The sequence below is a fragment of the Mesoplodon mirus genome (genome assembly GCF_964341445.2).
Source record: "Mesoplodon mirus genome assembly, chromosome: 7".
Lineage (NCBI taxonomy): Eukaryota > Metazoa > Chordata > Mammalia > Artiodactyla > Ziphiidae > Mesoplodon > Mesoplodon mirus.
This window is the reverse complement of record NC_138983.1, coordinates 114,861,468-114,876,267: the sequence shown is the minus strand read 5'-3', so window position 1 is coordinate 114,876,267 and position 14,800 is coordinate 114,861,468. Positions and strand designations below refer to the sequence as shown.

Here is a 14,800-nt window from a genome sequence, read left to right as displayed (position 1 = left end):
GATTGACAGAGCCGCGCGCCAAAGACTGAGCTTGAACGGGAGGCCATGACTCACAAGGGGCGGAATTCCAGGGCACTAACCCGGAACGGTTTGGGACTCGATTTCCTTTGTGAGGAAGACCTAGGGCGGGCCCTCTGCTAGAATGGCAGTATCCTCCGGGCCAATGGACGAACCTCGTTAAACGAGCGGCAGCCGCGCCAGCCAATGGTTTAGCGGTAGGAGGCGGGCGAAGTCAGTGGGCGGGGAATTAATGAAGCGTCTTTTTGCCACCCTACCCTCACACACCCCAGAGGCGAGCGTGGGGAGGTTCGGCGAGCGTGGGGAGGTTCCGCCAGCGTCGTAGGTGAGCCGTTGCGTCGCGGAGGAGGCTACTAGGGAAGTGGAGGCTCCGCGGCCGGTGGGTGCTAGCGTGGCAGCGTCAGGTAGCTGCCCCCCCCGCTGCCGGCTCTGGACCTGGCCCTGCGGCGTAGCAGACTACGACGTTCAGGAGAAATACCAGTCGCAGCTGCCGCCTGACCTGGGAGGGTAGGGAGGGCTCAAGCCGCTGAAACAAGGCTGCGAAAGTTTTTCGGCCGCCCAGTCGCGACTCTAGTTTAATTTGAGGAGCGGGGACTCTTCCAGGTTGCCCCACATCCTACCAGGTGCAGCCGTTGCCCTGTGGCCGAGTCATGGGCGCGCCCCCTACTCCTGGCTGGCCTCCCAGGAATTCAGCCTTCCTAGATTCTCCCAAGGGGCTGCTCCAAAGGAAGAGGTGGGGAGTGAGAGATACTTTATTAATATGATAACCAGCGACACTTAAGTAAACTTTAATCATTTACCTACCACAACTTATAGAGAAGAGCGTCCTATTCGTCAGGAAAGTGAATTTCCTCTAAGAATATGGTGGCAACGGTAGGGTGCGGGGTTGGGGGGAGGTGGGGAGCACACTTCCAAGAGGATTGGGGTGGGGGTTGGGGGAAGTTTGTAGACTTTGTGATGTTTTTCTTCTTGAACAGCCAAATGAGTTTACCTAAAAAAAATGTTGGACCCAGAATTTACTGCCTGATTTAACTCAGACCTCTTACTTCTGTCTTATCGTGCAATATTTAGGAACTTCATTCTTAAGTATTAGTCCTTGAAAAAAATTGCCCAGGCATAATATGCCATTGGTGGTACACCATCTTCACAAGGATTACCTAAGTGAACTACTTATACCTATTTCCAACCAGGAAAGAATTATTGTGAAATGGGATTTCAGGAAAATGGCTGTTCTCTGTGATTGGGCATGGAAGAACTATGAATTTTTTAGAGGTTGCAACTACTAAATTCCCTTTTGTAAAGATAGGGAAGAAAACCAATATGAAAGGGATAGTATTTGACATCTAAAATGGCATCTTTTCATATTTTGTGAGGTGTTTAGCCCCAGCACCAAGAATATGTGCCTGGCACATAGTAGGAGTTTGATAAATATTTGAGTAAATTATTGGGTAATGGATGATGAAAATCTAAGCTGTTACATGAGTACCAAAATGTAAAGGAGAAGAGAGAAAAAAGAAATTCCTGGAAACATAGCTTAGTTTCTGTTCATGCAAGCATAGCTACCAAATTTCAACTCAAGTTTGCTTTGATTTGGGTACTGTCTTAACACTAATCAGATGTCAAAGATTTTCACACACTTAAGCCATGACTGACTGGAAACGTAAGATACATTTTGATGTCAATTTCAGTGAGGTAAAAAAATGTGTGTTAAAGTGCATTTTGTTGAGAGTTCCCTGGTAGTCTAGTGGTTAGGGTTCCGCGGTTTTACTGCTGTGACCCAAGATTCCCTGGTCAGGGAACTCCGCAAGCCGTGCCTCCCGGCCAAACATTTAAAAAAATTAAAAAATAAAGTGCATTTTGTCAATGAAATAGTTCATCAGTTTAGCATAGAACAGTCAGGGACAAAGGGATACCACTTTTGTAGGATAGAGATATGGAGTTACAAAATTGTTGGGGGGTGGAAACAGGATATGCACATAACAGCAACTGCTGCCAAAATTTTAAGAGTGTATTGACTCAAGCATAGTTTTAAAAGGATTGTTATTTTTATCATTATAAAATTGATCTCAGATTCTAAGAGCAGCAAAATCTCATTATGGATTTGTGCCTAAATTAGGATTCTCTTGACAACTGCAATCATTGTTTATTATTATGCACTTGTATTTTGCACGTTATAGTTTGTATATTATTACAGTAATATTGCCTCCATATAAAAGGTATATTGCTTGAATTTCAAAAATATGTGAATTTTCACAGATATATTTGCCTCTTATAGTAAGTTTTTTAACAAAGAATAAGTTCTTACAAGCCAACATTAAAGATTTGCTGACATTTGGCCCCAACCTAGCTATCCAACTTTGATTCCTGATACTTCTGCCATTTATTACTGTCCCTCATTATTCTATTTGTTTTTTAAGACCCAAATCAAGTGCTAATTCCTTCTCACAACCTCCGTTGATCCCACCAAAGATTTCTCCTTCTGAACACCCAGGGTATTCTGTTAATAACTTCTCTTGTTGCACTTTTCTTACATTCACATTATTCATCGAGTAAAGAAATATTCACTTACTATGTCCAGACTATACTAGGAAATGGATAATAGCTGGTATTTGTTAAGGGCTTAAGCTTCTTGACTGGATTATCTCATTTAATTCTCAAAACATCGTGAGGATTATTCTATTATTTTTCCCATTTATAATTTAGGAAATAAGTTTAAAAGGTTAAGTAATTTGCTTAAGATCACAGAGCTTCTAAGTGGTGGAATTAATATATAAGCCTACGTAGTCCGTATTCAAACTTGACATTGACAGTCTCCATTAAATTTTTTTCATGTAAATTTTATGTGTATGTTTTACTTAATTATAAATTATTTGATAGAAATAATATATTCATCTTTGATCCCTTATTGCTCCTAATGTAAAGTAAGTGATTATAATATAGCCTGATAGTGGAAGCATGTAGCAGGGACATTAGATTTAGATTTATGGGAACAGTGAAGGTGCTGAGGATGAATAGTCACTGGCCAGATAAAAGAGCTGAGACCATGGGAATTGGGAGCATGTGCCAAAGGAATACATGTATGATGGTCCTAAGGTAGGGGTCCTGAAAGCTAGAACTGGCTAGCTACTACAGTAGCCGGTAGGCATAGATTGCTATTGAGCACTTGAAGTGTGGCTAGTCCAAAATACTCACTGGATTTTGAAGACTTAGTAGAAAAAAAGAATGTAAAATGTCTCGATTGCTTTTTATATTGTTTAAATATTGAAGTAATAATATTTTGGTATATTAGTTTAAATAACGTATCATAATTAATTTTTACCTGTTTCTCTTTACTTTTTTTTTAATGTGGCTACTAGAGGATTTAAAATTATATATGTGACTCTCATTATATTTGTATGGGACAGCACTGATCCAGAATTTAGAGGAATTTCAGAATGACATACTGTGTGTGCCCATACTGACATGTATTGGAGAGGGTGGGTTGGGAAAGTATGTTTGGGGTTAGTATTGGAGGTGATAAAATTGACAAAGGTAGATATGAAGATATATAGGTAGGACTCAGGGTTTGTAATAGGGAGAGAGAGAGTAAGACTAGGAAGAGTAAATTTACCTCTGAAATGTGTACAAAGCCTTTGAAAGGTTTTAAGCACTCAATACATATTTGTTGAATGAAGCATTGTGTCTTAATCACTCAATCGTAATGGATGTTTCCAATGTGTATTCCTAGTTCAATCCTAATTCTAATAAAGATATGGCTAGCTGTCTAAAGACTTACAAGAAAGTTTGGTTCTCTAAAGAGAGCAGTCCATTTCTACTTAAGTCTAAATTGACTTAGCTTGTATTCCTTTGATTTATTCCCAACACATAGGAGTGTGAATTGGTTCTTACAATTAGACATATTCCTTTTCCACCTGACATGGCTTTCTCCTGGGCGTATTTTTCCGAAAAGAGTCCAGCTTTGTCTGTGTTGTAAGTCTTGTGGCAGATGAAGCCTTAATGATCTCTGAAGGGAAATTTCTTAGCAGCTACAACATTTGCACTCCATCTTGCCTCTCTGTACACATTTGAGCAAGTAGACTTTTAACACTGATTCTCTAGCGGGGTGCTTCTCAATACTGGCTGCAAATGAGAATCACCTGGAGAAGATTTTTTTTAACTTTATTGAAGAATAATTGGTAAATATAATTGTATATGTTTAAAGTATACAGCATGATGATCGATATACCTAATACATTATGGAATGATTACCAAGATAGAGATAATTAACACATCCATTATCTCAAATAGTTAACTCTGTGTGTGTGTATGTGTTGAGAATGCTTAATATCTGCTAGAGCACTTTTTAAACTCCCAATGCCTAGCAGTATTTTAAGATTGTTTTAATTGCTTAGAGATAGGGACTGGTTATAAGAATTTTTTAAAAGCTCCCTAGGTGATTTTGATGTGCTGTAGATCTGTACTAATATATGCTATTGAGTTCTTAGAATGTGTTTAGTAAAAAGTGAGATGTGCTCTAACTGTAAAATATACACTGGATTCAAAGACTTAGTAGCAAAACAAGAACGGAAACTCCCTCATTAATCATTTTTACATTGACCATATATTGGAAAGATAATATATTGAATTTATGGGGTTAAATATGTTAAAATTAATTCTACATTTTTTTTTGGTTTTGTTTCATTTTTGCTTTTCTGAGGCTACTAGAAGATTTTAAATTACATGTGTGGATCCCTATTTGTATTGGTGTAGTCCAAAGACCAGCAACATCAACATCATTTGGGAATCTGTCAGAAATGTAGAATCACTGGTCCCACTCCAGACCTACTGAATCAGAATCTCTCTTTTTGTTGTTTTTTTTTTTGGTACGCGGGCTTCTCACTGTTGTGGCTTCTCCCGTTGCGGAGCACAGGCTCCGGACGCGCAGGCTCAGCGGCCATGGCTCACGGGCCCAGCCGCTCCGCGGTACGTGGGATCTTCTGGGACCGGGGCACGAACCTGTGTCCCCTGCATTGGCAGGCGGACTCTCAACCATTGCGCCACCAGGGAAGCCCGAGAATCTCATTTTAATAAGCGCTCCAGATGATTCAAATACATAAGGTTTGAGAGACAACATCTTTAGAATTTTTTCAATTTCGTAATTTTTCTTCATTTTTTGTTGATTATTTTTCATTGTAGAGGGTGGTAAGTTTTTACATTCATGACTCCCTCTTTGTCTCTTCATTTGTCCTTTAGAATCATTCATATACATCTCATTTTTCTGTTTTCAATTTTCCTTTCATTTTATAATTTTACATCTCAACATCTTCAACAATCACTGCTTTTTAAATTAATGAATGGAATTAATATGCATTCATGTAATATGTGTAATATATAATGTGTTCATAAATACATATGTACTTTTATATTCATATATGATTTTCTGGAAAACATCTCAAGAAATTATTAATATCAGTTACACTGGTGGTGGAGAGAGATTTTCACTTAATTTTGTTCCTTTATTTAGGTTCTCTAACCATATCTATGTATTTTACTGTTTTTTTTTTAAAAGTCAACAGAGATTTATGGGTATTGGGTTTATGGAACTTTCAAAAAATGTATTTTTCTGTAATAAAAATCTCTCATAAGTATATTTTTAATATAATGTTAATCACTTCAAAGTAAAATGAAACAGATGTGCTCTAGGCAAACAAACAGCTATATGACTGAGACAAACGACTGTATACGTGATCCCTAGAACTGGTGGTTGGTGGTGGACAGAGTCAACGAACCTGTTGGAGAGCATAGCATGTTCTTCTATAAATGTTCCTAAGTTGAAAACTGAGCTTGTGTGAGTATGTACACACACATAGACATATGTACACATTCCTTTTCTGGTTTTGTTGGCTTGCATTAACATAGTAAAATGTTGTGCTAAGCCATATTCATACTCTAATTGGGCATCATATTCCATTATGTAGCTGTAGTATAGTTTATTCATCCAATCCCTTATTGATGAATATTTATATTTTTACCATGCTTCTACCTTTTAAATATGACAGTGCTTTTTAAATGGTTCAAGAAGCTATTTAAATGGTCTGAAACATTCTGTATCTTTTGGAAACAAAAAGTCATCCTTAATGCATCCTAAGTAATTTGATATGGAATTTGATGTAACTTTAGCAATCTGTTCTATTTTTAAGGACATCTAACCTGCTGATTTTGTTTTTTAAATATATCTTTGATAACCTGCTCATCATTGGTTCATACTGCCTAAGTAGTAACATAGCCTATTTATTTAAAATTTCCTTTCAGAATTTTGTATAACTTGTTAACTGTTATGTTGTTTGGCATAGTTATAGGGTAGGTAGTTTATCTGAAGTCTTCACTTAATCTCATAAACTGCATCTTGCCTATATTGACTTGAGCTGCCTTTTGCTTTTAAACATACGCTTTGCCCATAGCAGTTTCAGTTTTGCTAGCTGACCTTACTTGAGTTATTTTCCATTTCATTTTCTGCTCTCTTTCCCATCCCTCAATCACTGTCTTATTTTAAGTTGTATTTTTACCTCCTCTTGTTTGTTAGGCATAGTGTTATGTGTTCAGGATACTGCCTTTGGAGCAGGTGGGCTACCATCTTCCAGATCCTCATAGGGGTGGAGCAAATGGTAGAGGAAGGGGAAAGCCAAGTTTGACTGCAGTAATTCCTTGAAATATGCTGCAACTGCAACATAGGTACTAAAGAGAAGTGTATTTGGGCTGGTTTAATAATGTGTAAATCAATTTGCTTCAGTTCCTTTTTTGTGTTGCTTATAAATATAGTATTTCATGAGTATTCTTCAGTTGCCTCTAGAGAAAAGCAGAATACTTGCCCAGCCCAATTGATACCTTGAATTACATAAGGAATGTTAGGTCAGTGTTAATTAAATGTGATCCTCTAAAATTACAAGTCTTTTAGAATGTTCACTAAACTGTTGTGGGGATCAGATGTTAAAACATTCCCTTTTCGGGGCTTCCCTGGTGGCGCAGTGGTTGAGAATCTGCCTGCTAATGCAGGGGACACGGGTTCGAGCCCTGGTCTGGGAGATTCCCACATGCCGCGGAGCAACTAGGCCCGTGAGCCACAACTACTGAGCCTGCGCGTCTGGAGCTTGTGCTCTGCAACAAGAGAGGCCGCGATAGTGAGAGGCCCGCGCACCGCGATGAAGAGTGACCCCCGCTTGCCACAACTAGAGAAAGCCCTCGCACAGAAACGAAGACCCACCACAGCAAAGATAAAGAAATTAATTAATAAACTCCTACCCCCAACATCTTGTTTAAAAAAAAAAAAATTCCCTTTTCTTAATTTTTATTAGGTAATATTTGAAATATGCAAAAATCATGTAGCTTTAAGTGTGCTAGTAAAGTAACTCCCTGACCACTCAAAAGAAAAATGTTCTAGTCTGTAACATTTATCCATTTCTATGTTGTAAATACTGCCATCTTGGCCAGTTTCTAGTTCGTAATATGACATTACTGAATGTGGAGTTGGGAAGAGATGTGCACAATGACCTTTGCCAGCTCACATCAGCAGGCTCCAATATACCACTAATGTTATAAAGCATAATGATAAAGACCCACAGACCTACCACTTGACCTACGAACTAGAACAATACCAATATTATTGTGGCCTTTCTGTTTCCTGTGTCAAAATTATTTAAAGGTTTGCCTTTCGTGCAATAATAGTGAACCTAATTTGCTGTGTTCCAGGAACTATTCCATATTTTACTAAAACCTTTAATCCTTACAGTATCTCTATGAAGTAATAATATTATTTTACAGGTGGAATTGCACATAGGGAATTTAAATAAGGCCACACAGCTAGGAAGTGGCAGAGTCAGGATTCTAACCCAGGCAGTCTGACTGCAGAACGTGTGCTCATAACCATTACACTACACTACCTCTTTTGATGATATATTTTTAATAGATCTTTATTGGAGTATAATTGCTTCATAATACTGTGTTAGTTTCTGTTGTACAACAAAGTGAATCAGCCATATGCATACATATATCCCCATATCCCCTCCCTCTTGAGCCTCCCTCCCATCCTCCCTATCCCACCCCTCTAGGTCATCACAGAGCACTGAGCTGATCTCCCTGTGCTGTGCTGCTGCTTCCCACTAGCTAACTATTTTACATTCGGTAGTGTATATATGTCGATGCTACTCTCACTTCACCCCAGCTTCCCCCTCCTGCCCCATGTCCTCAAGTCCATTCTCTATGTCTGCGTCTTTATTCCTGCCCTGCCACTAGGTTCATCAGTACTATTTTTTTTTTTTTTTTTTTAGATTCCACAGATATGTGTTAGCATACGGTATTTGTTTTTCTCTTTCTGACTTACTTCACTCTGTATGACGGACTCTAGGTCCATCCATCTCACTACAAATAACTCAATTTCGTTTCTTTTTATGGCTGAGTAATATTCTATTGTATATATGTGCCACATCTTCTTTATCTATTTATCTGTTGATGGACACTTAACGTTGCTTCCATGTCCTGGTTATTGTAAATAGTGCTGCAATGAAGATTGTGGTACATGTCTCTTTTTGAATTATGGTTTTTGTATGAATATGTTTGCTTATATTGTAGTGACAGGAGGCTTATATTTGACTATAAAGGCAGGATTTGCCTAGGGCAAGATCCAAAGTGCTGCCACTGATTATACATTCTCATTTAGTGGATTTCAATTTTATTATTAAATGTCTCAAGAAATTTTGGAAGTCTGCTTTAGGCATAGTTTGCAATCTTTTTTTGTTTTTGCATGCTTTGCCCTTTTTGTGGGTGTATGAAATTGACAATGATTTCTTGAGAGTTTATTTTCTACTCTTTTGAACTTTTAGTTCTCTCTAGTCTCCATTTCAGCAGCAAGTAGCAGTTCAGGAGATGGTTATTCTACATCAGAGGTTAGAAACAAAAAGATGTGGTGGGTATGTTTTTGGTGATGTTGTTACATACAAAGGCAGTTGAAAAAGATTACTGGAAACTTGAGAAGGAAAAAATGCATAAAAGTTTAGTGAAATCTTAAAAAAAAATACCTTTTTATTAGAGTTTAGAAATAAGGGATTTGCATCCACTTTTAAGTCCTAGAGAGAAGAGGCTCAAACAGTGATAGAAAAGATTTGTGCATTTTCTGATTAAATTTAGTTAGCCTTACTCAATTGCTGTATTTTTGCTTCAGTAGAAAATACTATTTATATTTTTAATTACCAGGGAAAAATTTTTCACTCTAATAAAAATTTTAAACTGGCAGATATTAAAGTTTTTAAGAGAAGAAACCATGGTAGAGTGAAACATAACTGGTTGAAACTTTGGAGAGTTTTTCTGCCTATATACAGAACTTTATCCAAACCTTCCTCATAGATAAGGATCTGTTCTTTTTGAAAATTTTCTACTAAAAGGCATCTCAAAACTTAGCAACACATTTCTAAGATTTAGCTATCACAAGCTGCTAATAAAGTGGAAGGAGATGTGGCCTAAGGGAGCCTGAATTTATATCCAAGTTTGGTCATTTAACTAGCCATGTAATGTGCAAATTATTCAACTTGTCTGAATCTTGTCGTATAAATACAAATGCAAATGATGGTATCTCACATTCAGTGCTGTGGTGGGGATTAAATGACAGGACATGAAACTTAATGGATATTTGGTATTTTTTTCTTTGTATTGGCAGGAAATGTGGACCTTAACTGCCTCATCCCACCCTCTCATTTTGTAAGCAAGGGAAAAAAAATTGGCTCTGTAGCAGTGATCAATATGTGAATTAGAAGTCATAAACCATGGTTTGTTTATATATCCCTTACTCTTTCTGAGCCCTTGTCCCCATTACATACTTTTAAATTCTCTTTTCCAAGGAAAAGACCCATTCAACATCTTTTCCAGTTTGCTAGTGTGCCTTCCCATAATGCAAAGGCTAGATAGCAGAAAAACTACATTTCCCAGCTATTGTATTAAGGATTTGGATGTGCTTTAGATTCCAACAAACAGATGCACTATTTATAAGACTCAAAATCAAAGTCTGTAAGAGAATCAGGTGTGTGAAGCATTTGTTTCACTGGTGTGAGTCAGCCCCATGGTTTTCAAACTTTAGCATGTATTAGAATCATCTGGAAGGCTTATTGAAACACACATTGCTGGATCTTGCCCCCAGAGTTCCTTATTCAAATGGTCTGGGGTGGGGCCTGAAAAGCTTACCTTTCTAACAAGTTTCAGGTACACCCTCTTTCAGAGTCTAAATTTTTTTTCCTTTTTGACATCCCAAACTAATGGTCATTTTGTCAGGTTGACTCATTTATTCATTCAAAAAGTTTATGGTATGCCTACCATATGCCAGGATCTCTGCTAGACTCTGAGGACATGATGGTGAGTAGAAATGTTGCTGTCCTCATGAAACTTCTAATGAAATGGGAAAGAGACATTCTTAGTTGTATGTTAGCACAAGTGTAACATTTAGATGAAGACAACGAGTAATTTGACTTGTCAGCAAAGGCTTCACTGAGGAGCAGATGTCTAATCTGCAAGCTGAAAGATGAGAAGGAATTAAGTAGGCTAGGCAGGGAACAATCCATTTCCTAGGCAGAGGGAACAGCGTGTGCAGAAGCCCTGAACAGGGAAAGGGATTGACAAGAATGGGTGACTGGAAGAAGGCCTTTGTAGTTAGTGTAGAAAGGATGAATTTGGGAGAGTAGAGTAGAAGTAGGGAACAAGTCAAGAGTGAATACTGGCAATTAGTTAGGAACCATTACAGCAGCCTAGGTGAGAGAAAATGGTATCTTGGACTGTGGTAATGCTGGCAGAGACACAAATATAGTCAGTTTTGAGCCATATTTAGAGGTCTTTTGTTTTTGTTTTTTTAATTATATAGCTTATTGGGTTGAAGTACATTGCAGAAGTTGCAGGTTGATTGATTTTTACTTTTTTCTCTTTAGGAATCATCCATCCTGCCTGTGCTACTGGATGAATGGAAAACTCTGATTTAAACAAAGTACTAAAAAGGAATTGTCCTTGATTTTTGTACTTCGTAGCATTCCTCAAAATTCTTTTTACATCTTCTCTTACTGTAAAAACTGCATTTAAGTTAGAAAATGAAGCAATTGAAAAGGAAAAGGAAAAGCAATTTCAGTGTACAAGAAACTCAGACCCTTTTGAAAGAAATTACAAAAAGGAAAGAAGTCATTTTTTCCAAGCAGCTCAATACAACAATAAATGTGATGAAGCGAATGGCTTGGGAGGAGATTGCACAGTGTGTGAATGCTGTAGGAGAAGGAGAACAGAGAACAGGGACAGAAGTGAAAAGGAGGTACCTTGACTGGCGAGCACTTATGAAGAGAAAGAGGATGAAGGCGAACATTAAGCTAGTTGGTTCGGGGTTTCCCCTTCCCACATCTGATTTAGATGACTCTCTCACTGAAGAGATAGAGGAAAAGATTGGATTCCGAAATGATACAAATTTTGATTGGCAAAATGTGGCAGATTTCAGGGATGCAGGTGGATCCTTAACTGAAGTCAAAGTGGAAGAGGAAGAAAGAGATCCCCAGAGTCCTGAAGTAAGTATTAGCCTGTGTGAACCCTCTTTTTATTTCTCCATTTCTGATATGAAAGTTTATTATAGACCAGGAACAGTTAAGAAATTCCCAGATTTTCAAGCTAACTTAAAAATAGTATATAACAAAGTCATTCCATTTTTTTCCATCTTAATATCATCAATCTCTTTCTTCTCACCTAAGTATACTTCTCTTAATTATATATATTGATGTCAGGTAATAGTAAATATTTTTCAAAATTCAAAGTAAATGGTTTTGTGTGCTCAAACAATACAGAAAGCTTTTAAGAAATTCTTAGACAAATTAACAACCATGAAGTATAAATAAATACTGAGAACTACTTTTCTCTTTTAGTTTGAGATTGAAGAGGAAGAAGAAATGTTGTCATCAGTCATACCAGATTCCAGGAGGGAAAGTGAGCTTCCTGATTTCCCCCACATTGATGAGTTTTTTACTCTGAATTCAACACCATCTAGGTCTGCATATGATGAGCCCCATTTGCTTGTAAACATAGAGAAACAGAAACTAGAATTGGAAAAACGACGGCTCGATATTGAGGCTGAAAGACTGCAGGTAGAGAAGGAACGCCTACAGATTGAGAAAGAGAGGCTGCGACAGTTAGACATGGAGCATGAGCGGCTTCAGCTGGAGAAGGAGCGGCTGCAGATTGAAAGAGAGAAGTTGAGGTTACAGATAGTCACCTCAGAGAAACCATCTTTGGAAAATGAACTTGGTCAAGGAGAAAAGTCCATATATCAACCACAGGATATAGAAACAGAGAAGTTAAAACTTGAGAGAGAACGCTTGCAACTGGAAAAAGATAGGCTGCAGTTTTTAAAATTTGAATCAGAGAAGCTGCAGATTGAAAAGGAGCGCTTACAAGTAGAGAAAGAGAGACTACGAATGCAGAAGGAAGGACACTTGCAGTGATTTATCTAGGTCTCCATTTATCAATCGTTTGTAAACCATAGGCTTAGATAATATAAAAATGGTTGCAGGATTAGCTGTATTTTTCCTGTTTAATATTAGTGTTTTCAATAGGAAAAAGATAGTTATTTGTGGGTAATTATATGCTTAAGTAGTATATAAAAACTATGTGCCCTTACATAAACAGTATAGCAAAAACTATTGTTCTATACTCTTTAAATTAATAAAATTACATAGAGTCTTGTCTAATCTGTGCACTCAGAGTTTACAATTATGTCTGTAAAATTCTAGCTCAATAGTTCTCAACTGGGGGTGACTTTGGCTCCCAAGAGACATTTGGCAGTGTCTGGAGACATTTTTCGTTGTCAAAACTGGGCAGTGGGGCATGTTGCCACTGGCATGTAGTAGGGAGAGACCAGGGATTCCTACATCCTGCAATGCACAGGACAGCCCCCCACAAAAAAGAATGATCCAACCCAAATATCAACATTGCTGAGGTTGAGAAACCCTGTCCTAGCCTGACTGAGCACCTCTTCAGCTTTGTTTCAGTTTCAGAATATTAAAACCTCAGATATTTATGTGGGAGTTACTTAAATGGCCCAAAACTTTAACTATGAAACATTACTGTGTAGTATATTGAATATAGAAAGTAATGAAGATTATAGGTATTTTATTCATACGTTTCCATCTGTAAATAACGTGAGAGTCAGAAAACAATGTAGGGAACATCAGAGATTGTCCAAAGTGGGTCACTTTGAAAAGCAGTTCATTCGTCTAGCTATTGATGCTTTAGATACCACACACACTTTTTAAGCTTTAGTTAGTTACCCTTTCTTCTTTGACTCCATTGTCTCAATTGAGACAAAAATTTTCATTTCAACCATGTACTGAAATCTCAATGTAAGTGGTTGAAACTAGTAAAAATGTTACCAATTTAAACATGGTACCAGTAGTCAATGAGCTTGAACTCAGTAAGTGGGAATTTGATTTTTAACATAGATAATAGCTATTTGGAACGGGGAGTGGGGGTGGGGGGAGAATGTCCTTGTATCCAATAGTAATGATGATGGTGATGAAATAATGATAGTAGCTGTGTGTTTTGAATTAGGGAATCACTTACTGCACACTACCTGACCTAATCTGTAGAAAACTGAGAGTAGTATCTATTATTATTCCTGAATCTGAGGCTTAGACGTCATAGAGTGTGTAAATGGCTAATTTCATATATCATGATGTATTTTGTCTTTGCCCCTCCCTGTGCAACAAAGTATGTATCTTTAGTCCCTTTGGTATTTATTCTGAGACCAAGGGCTTGCTTAATTTGGTGATTTGCCTTCAGTCCCCTGAAGGTACTTCTTCCACAATCCAGGTGATTCTAATGCACACTAAAGTTGAGAATCACTGCACGAGATCACTTTGTATTTTCCCATCTCCAGGGCTGATTATGTAGCCTTAGTATATCTCTTCTATTGACAGGTACTACCTTGATTCTGCATTTGGTCTTTGTTAATTTAAGAATGTCTTGAAACCATATGTGACATTTGAGTATGGGTATATAAGGAAAAAATATACTTCTTAGTTACCTTGACTTTGAAATAGTGTTATTTTTCTATAACTGAAATAAATGCTTCTACCATAAAAATAAAATTTGCCTATACTAACTATGTGAACGTTTATCATTTCAAGTGATGCTCAGTGCTATGAGGGTTGTTATCAAGCCTGGAAAAGAGCTTTATCATGGTGAGTGGGGGAAAGGGGCCTAAACATTTGTGTTAGACATTGTGCTATGTGCTTTTTCATACATTATTTTATTTGTTTCTCAAAACAATCCTGAGCTAAGTCATGTTAGCCCTACTTTTATAAGAAAGGAAATAGTGCCTCAGAATACTTGAAAAATGATATGCCAATACTGACCCAAGATTTTAGCATAAGAGCTCTAAGGAGAAGGAGTATTGAAAGTTTGTAGGTGTAGTTATAAATATTGTAGCTTGGTCACTTGCTACTTGTGAAAGTCATTTACTCTGTGATTTGATTTCCTCGTGTAAAATGAGCGTAATGATATCTGCTCTGCCTATGCTTCATAGTTCTTTTTTTGTTAATAAAATGGTATTGAAACAATAATATGCTATTTTAAAGGCAAGTTGATATTAGTGTTACATTTAAGATACATAGATGTTAATTTCCTAGAAGTAAGCATTGAAGATAGCCAATATTATTTATGGATGGAGCATTCTTGGTTACTATAAGTAAGAGACTTAAAAAAAAAGAAGCATCAGCTTAATATCTTCCAGGGCTTTGGT

General features: G+C 37.5%; 1 protein-coding gene across 3 annotated transcripts; it reads left to right on the top strand.

Moving 5' to 3' along the window:
• The first annotated feature begins 272 nt into the window (after positions 1-272).
• Positions 273-14,409, top strand: MSANTD4 (Myb/SANT DNA binding domain containing 4 with coiled-coils). 3 transcript variants are annotated; one of them, XM_082627133.1, is made up of 4 exons: positions 285-343; positions 10,312-10,392; positions 10,959-11,576; positions 11,928-14,409. In XM_082627133.1, the coding sequence occupies exons 3-4, from the start codon at positions 11,115-11,117 to the stop codon at positions 12,501-12,503; spliced, it is 1,038 nt and encodes a 345-aa protein (XP_082483259.1). In that variant the 5' UTR covers positions 285-343; positions 10,312-10,392; positions 10,959-11,114; the 3' UTR covers positions 12,504-14,409. The 3 variants fall into 3 exon arrangements, with proteins under 3 accessions (XP_082483258.1, XP_082483259.1, XP_082483260.1); XM_082627132.1 differs by lacking the exon at positions 10,312-10,392 and having other exon boundaries at positions 273-343; XM_082627134.1 differs by lacking the exons at positions 285-343; positions 10,312-10,392 and adding an exon at positions 408-751.
• Positions 14,410-14,800: the final 391 nt, after the last annotated feature.

Bases quoted from the DNA above. Each gene is read 5' to 3' on its own strand.
- MSANTD4 (XM_082627132.1), top strand. From the start codon at position 11,115: ATGAAGCAATTGAAAAGGAAAAGGAAAAGCAATTTCAGTGTACAAGAA. The intron at 11,577-11,927 runs GTAAGTATTAGC...TTTCTCTTTTAG, and splicing joins GAGATCCCCAGAGTCCTGAA to TTTGAGATTGAAGAGGAAGA.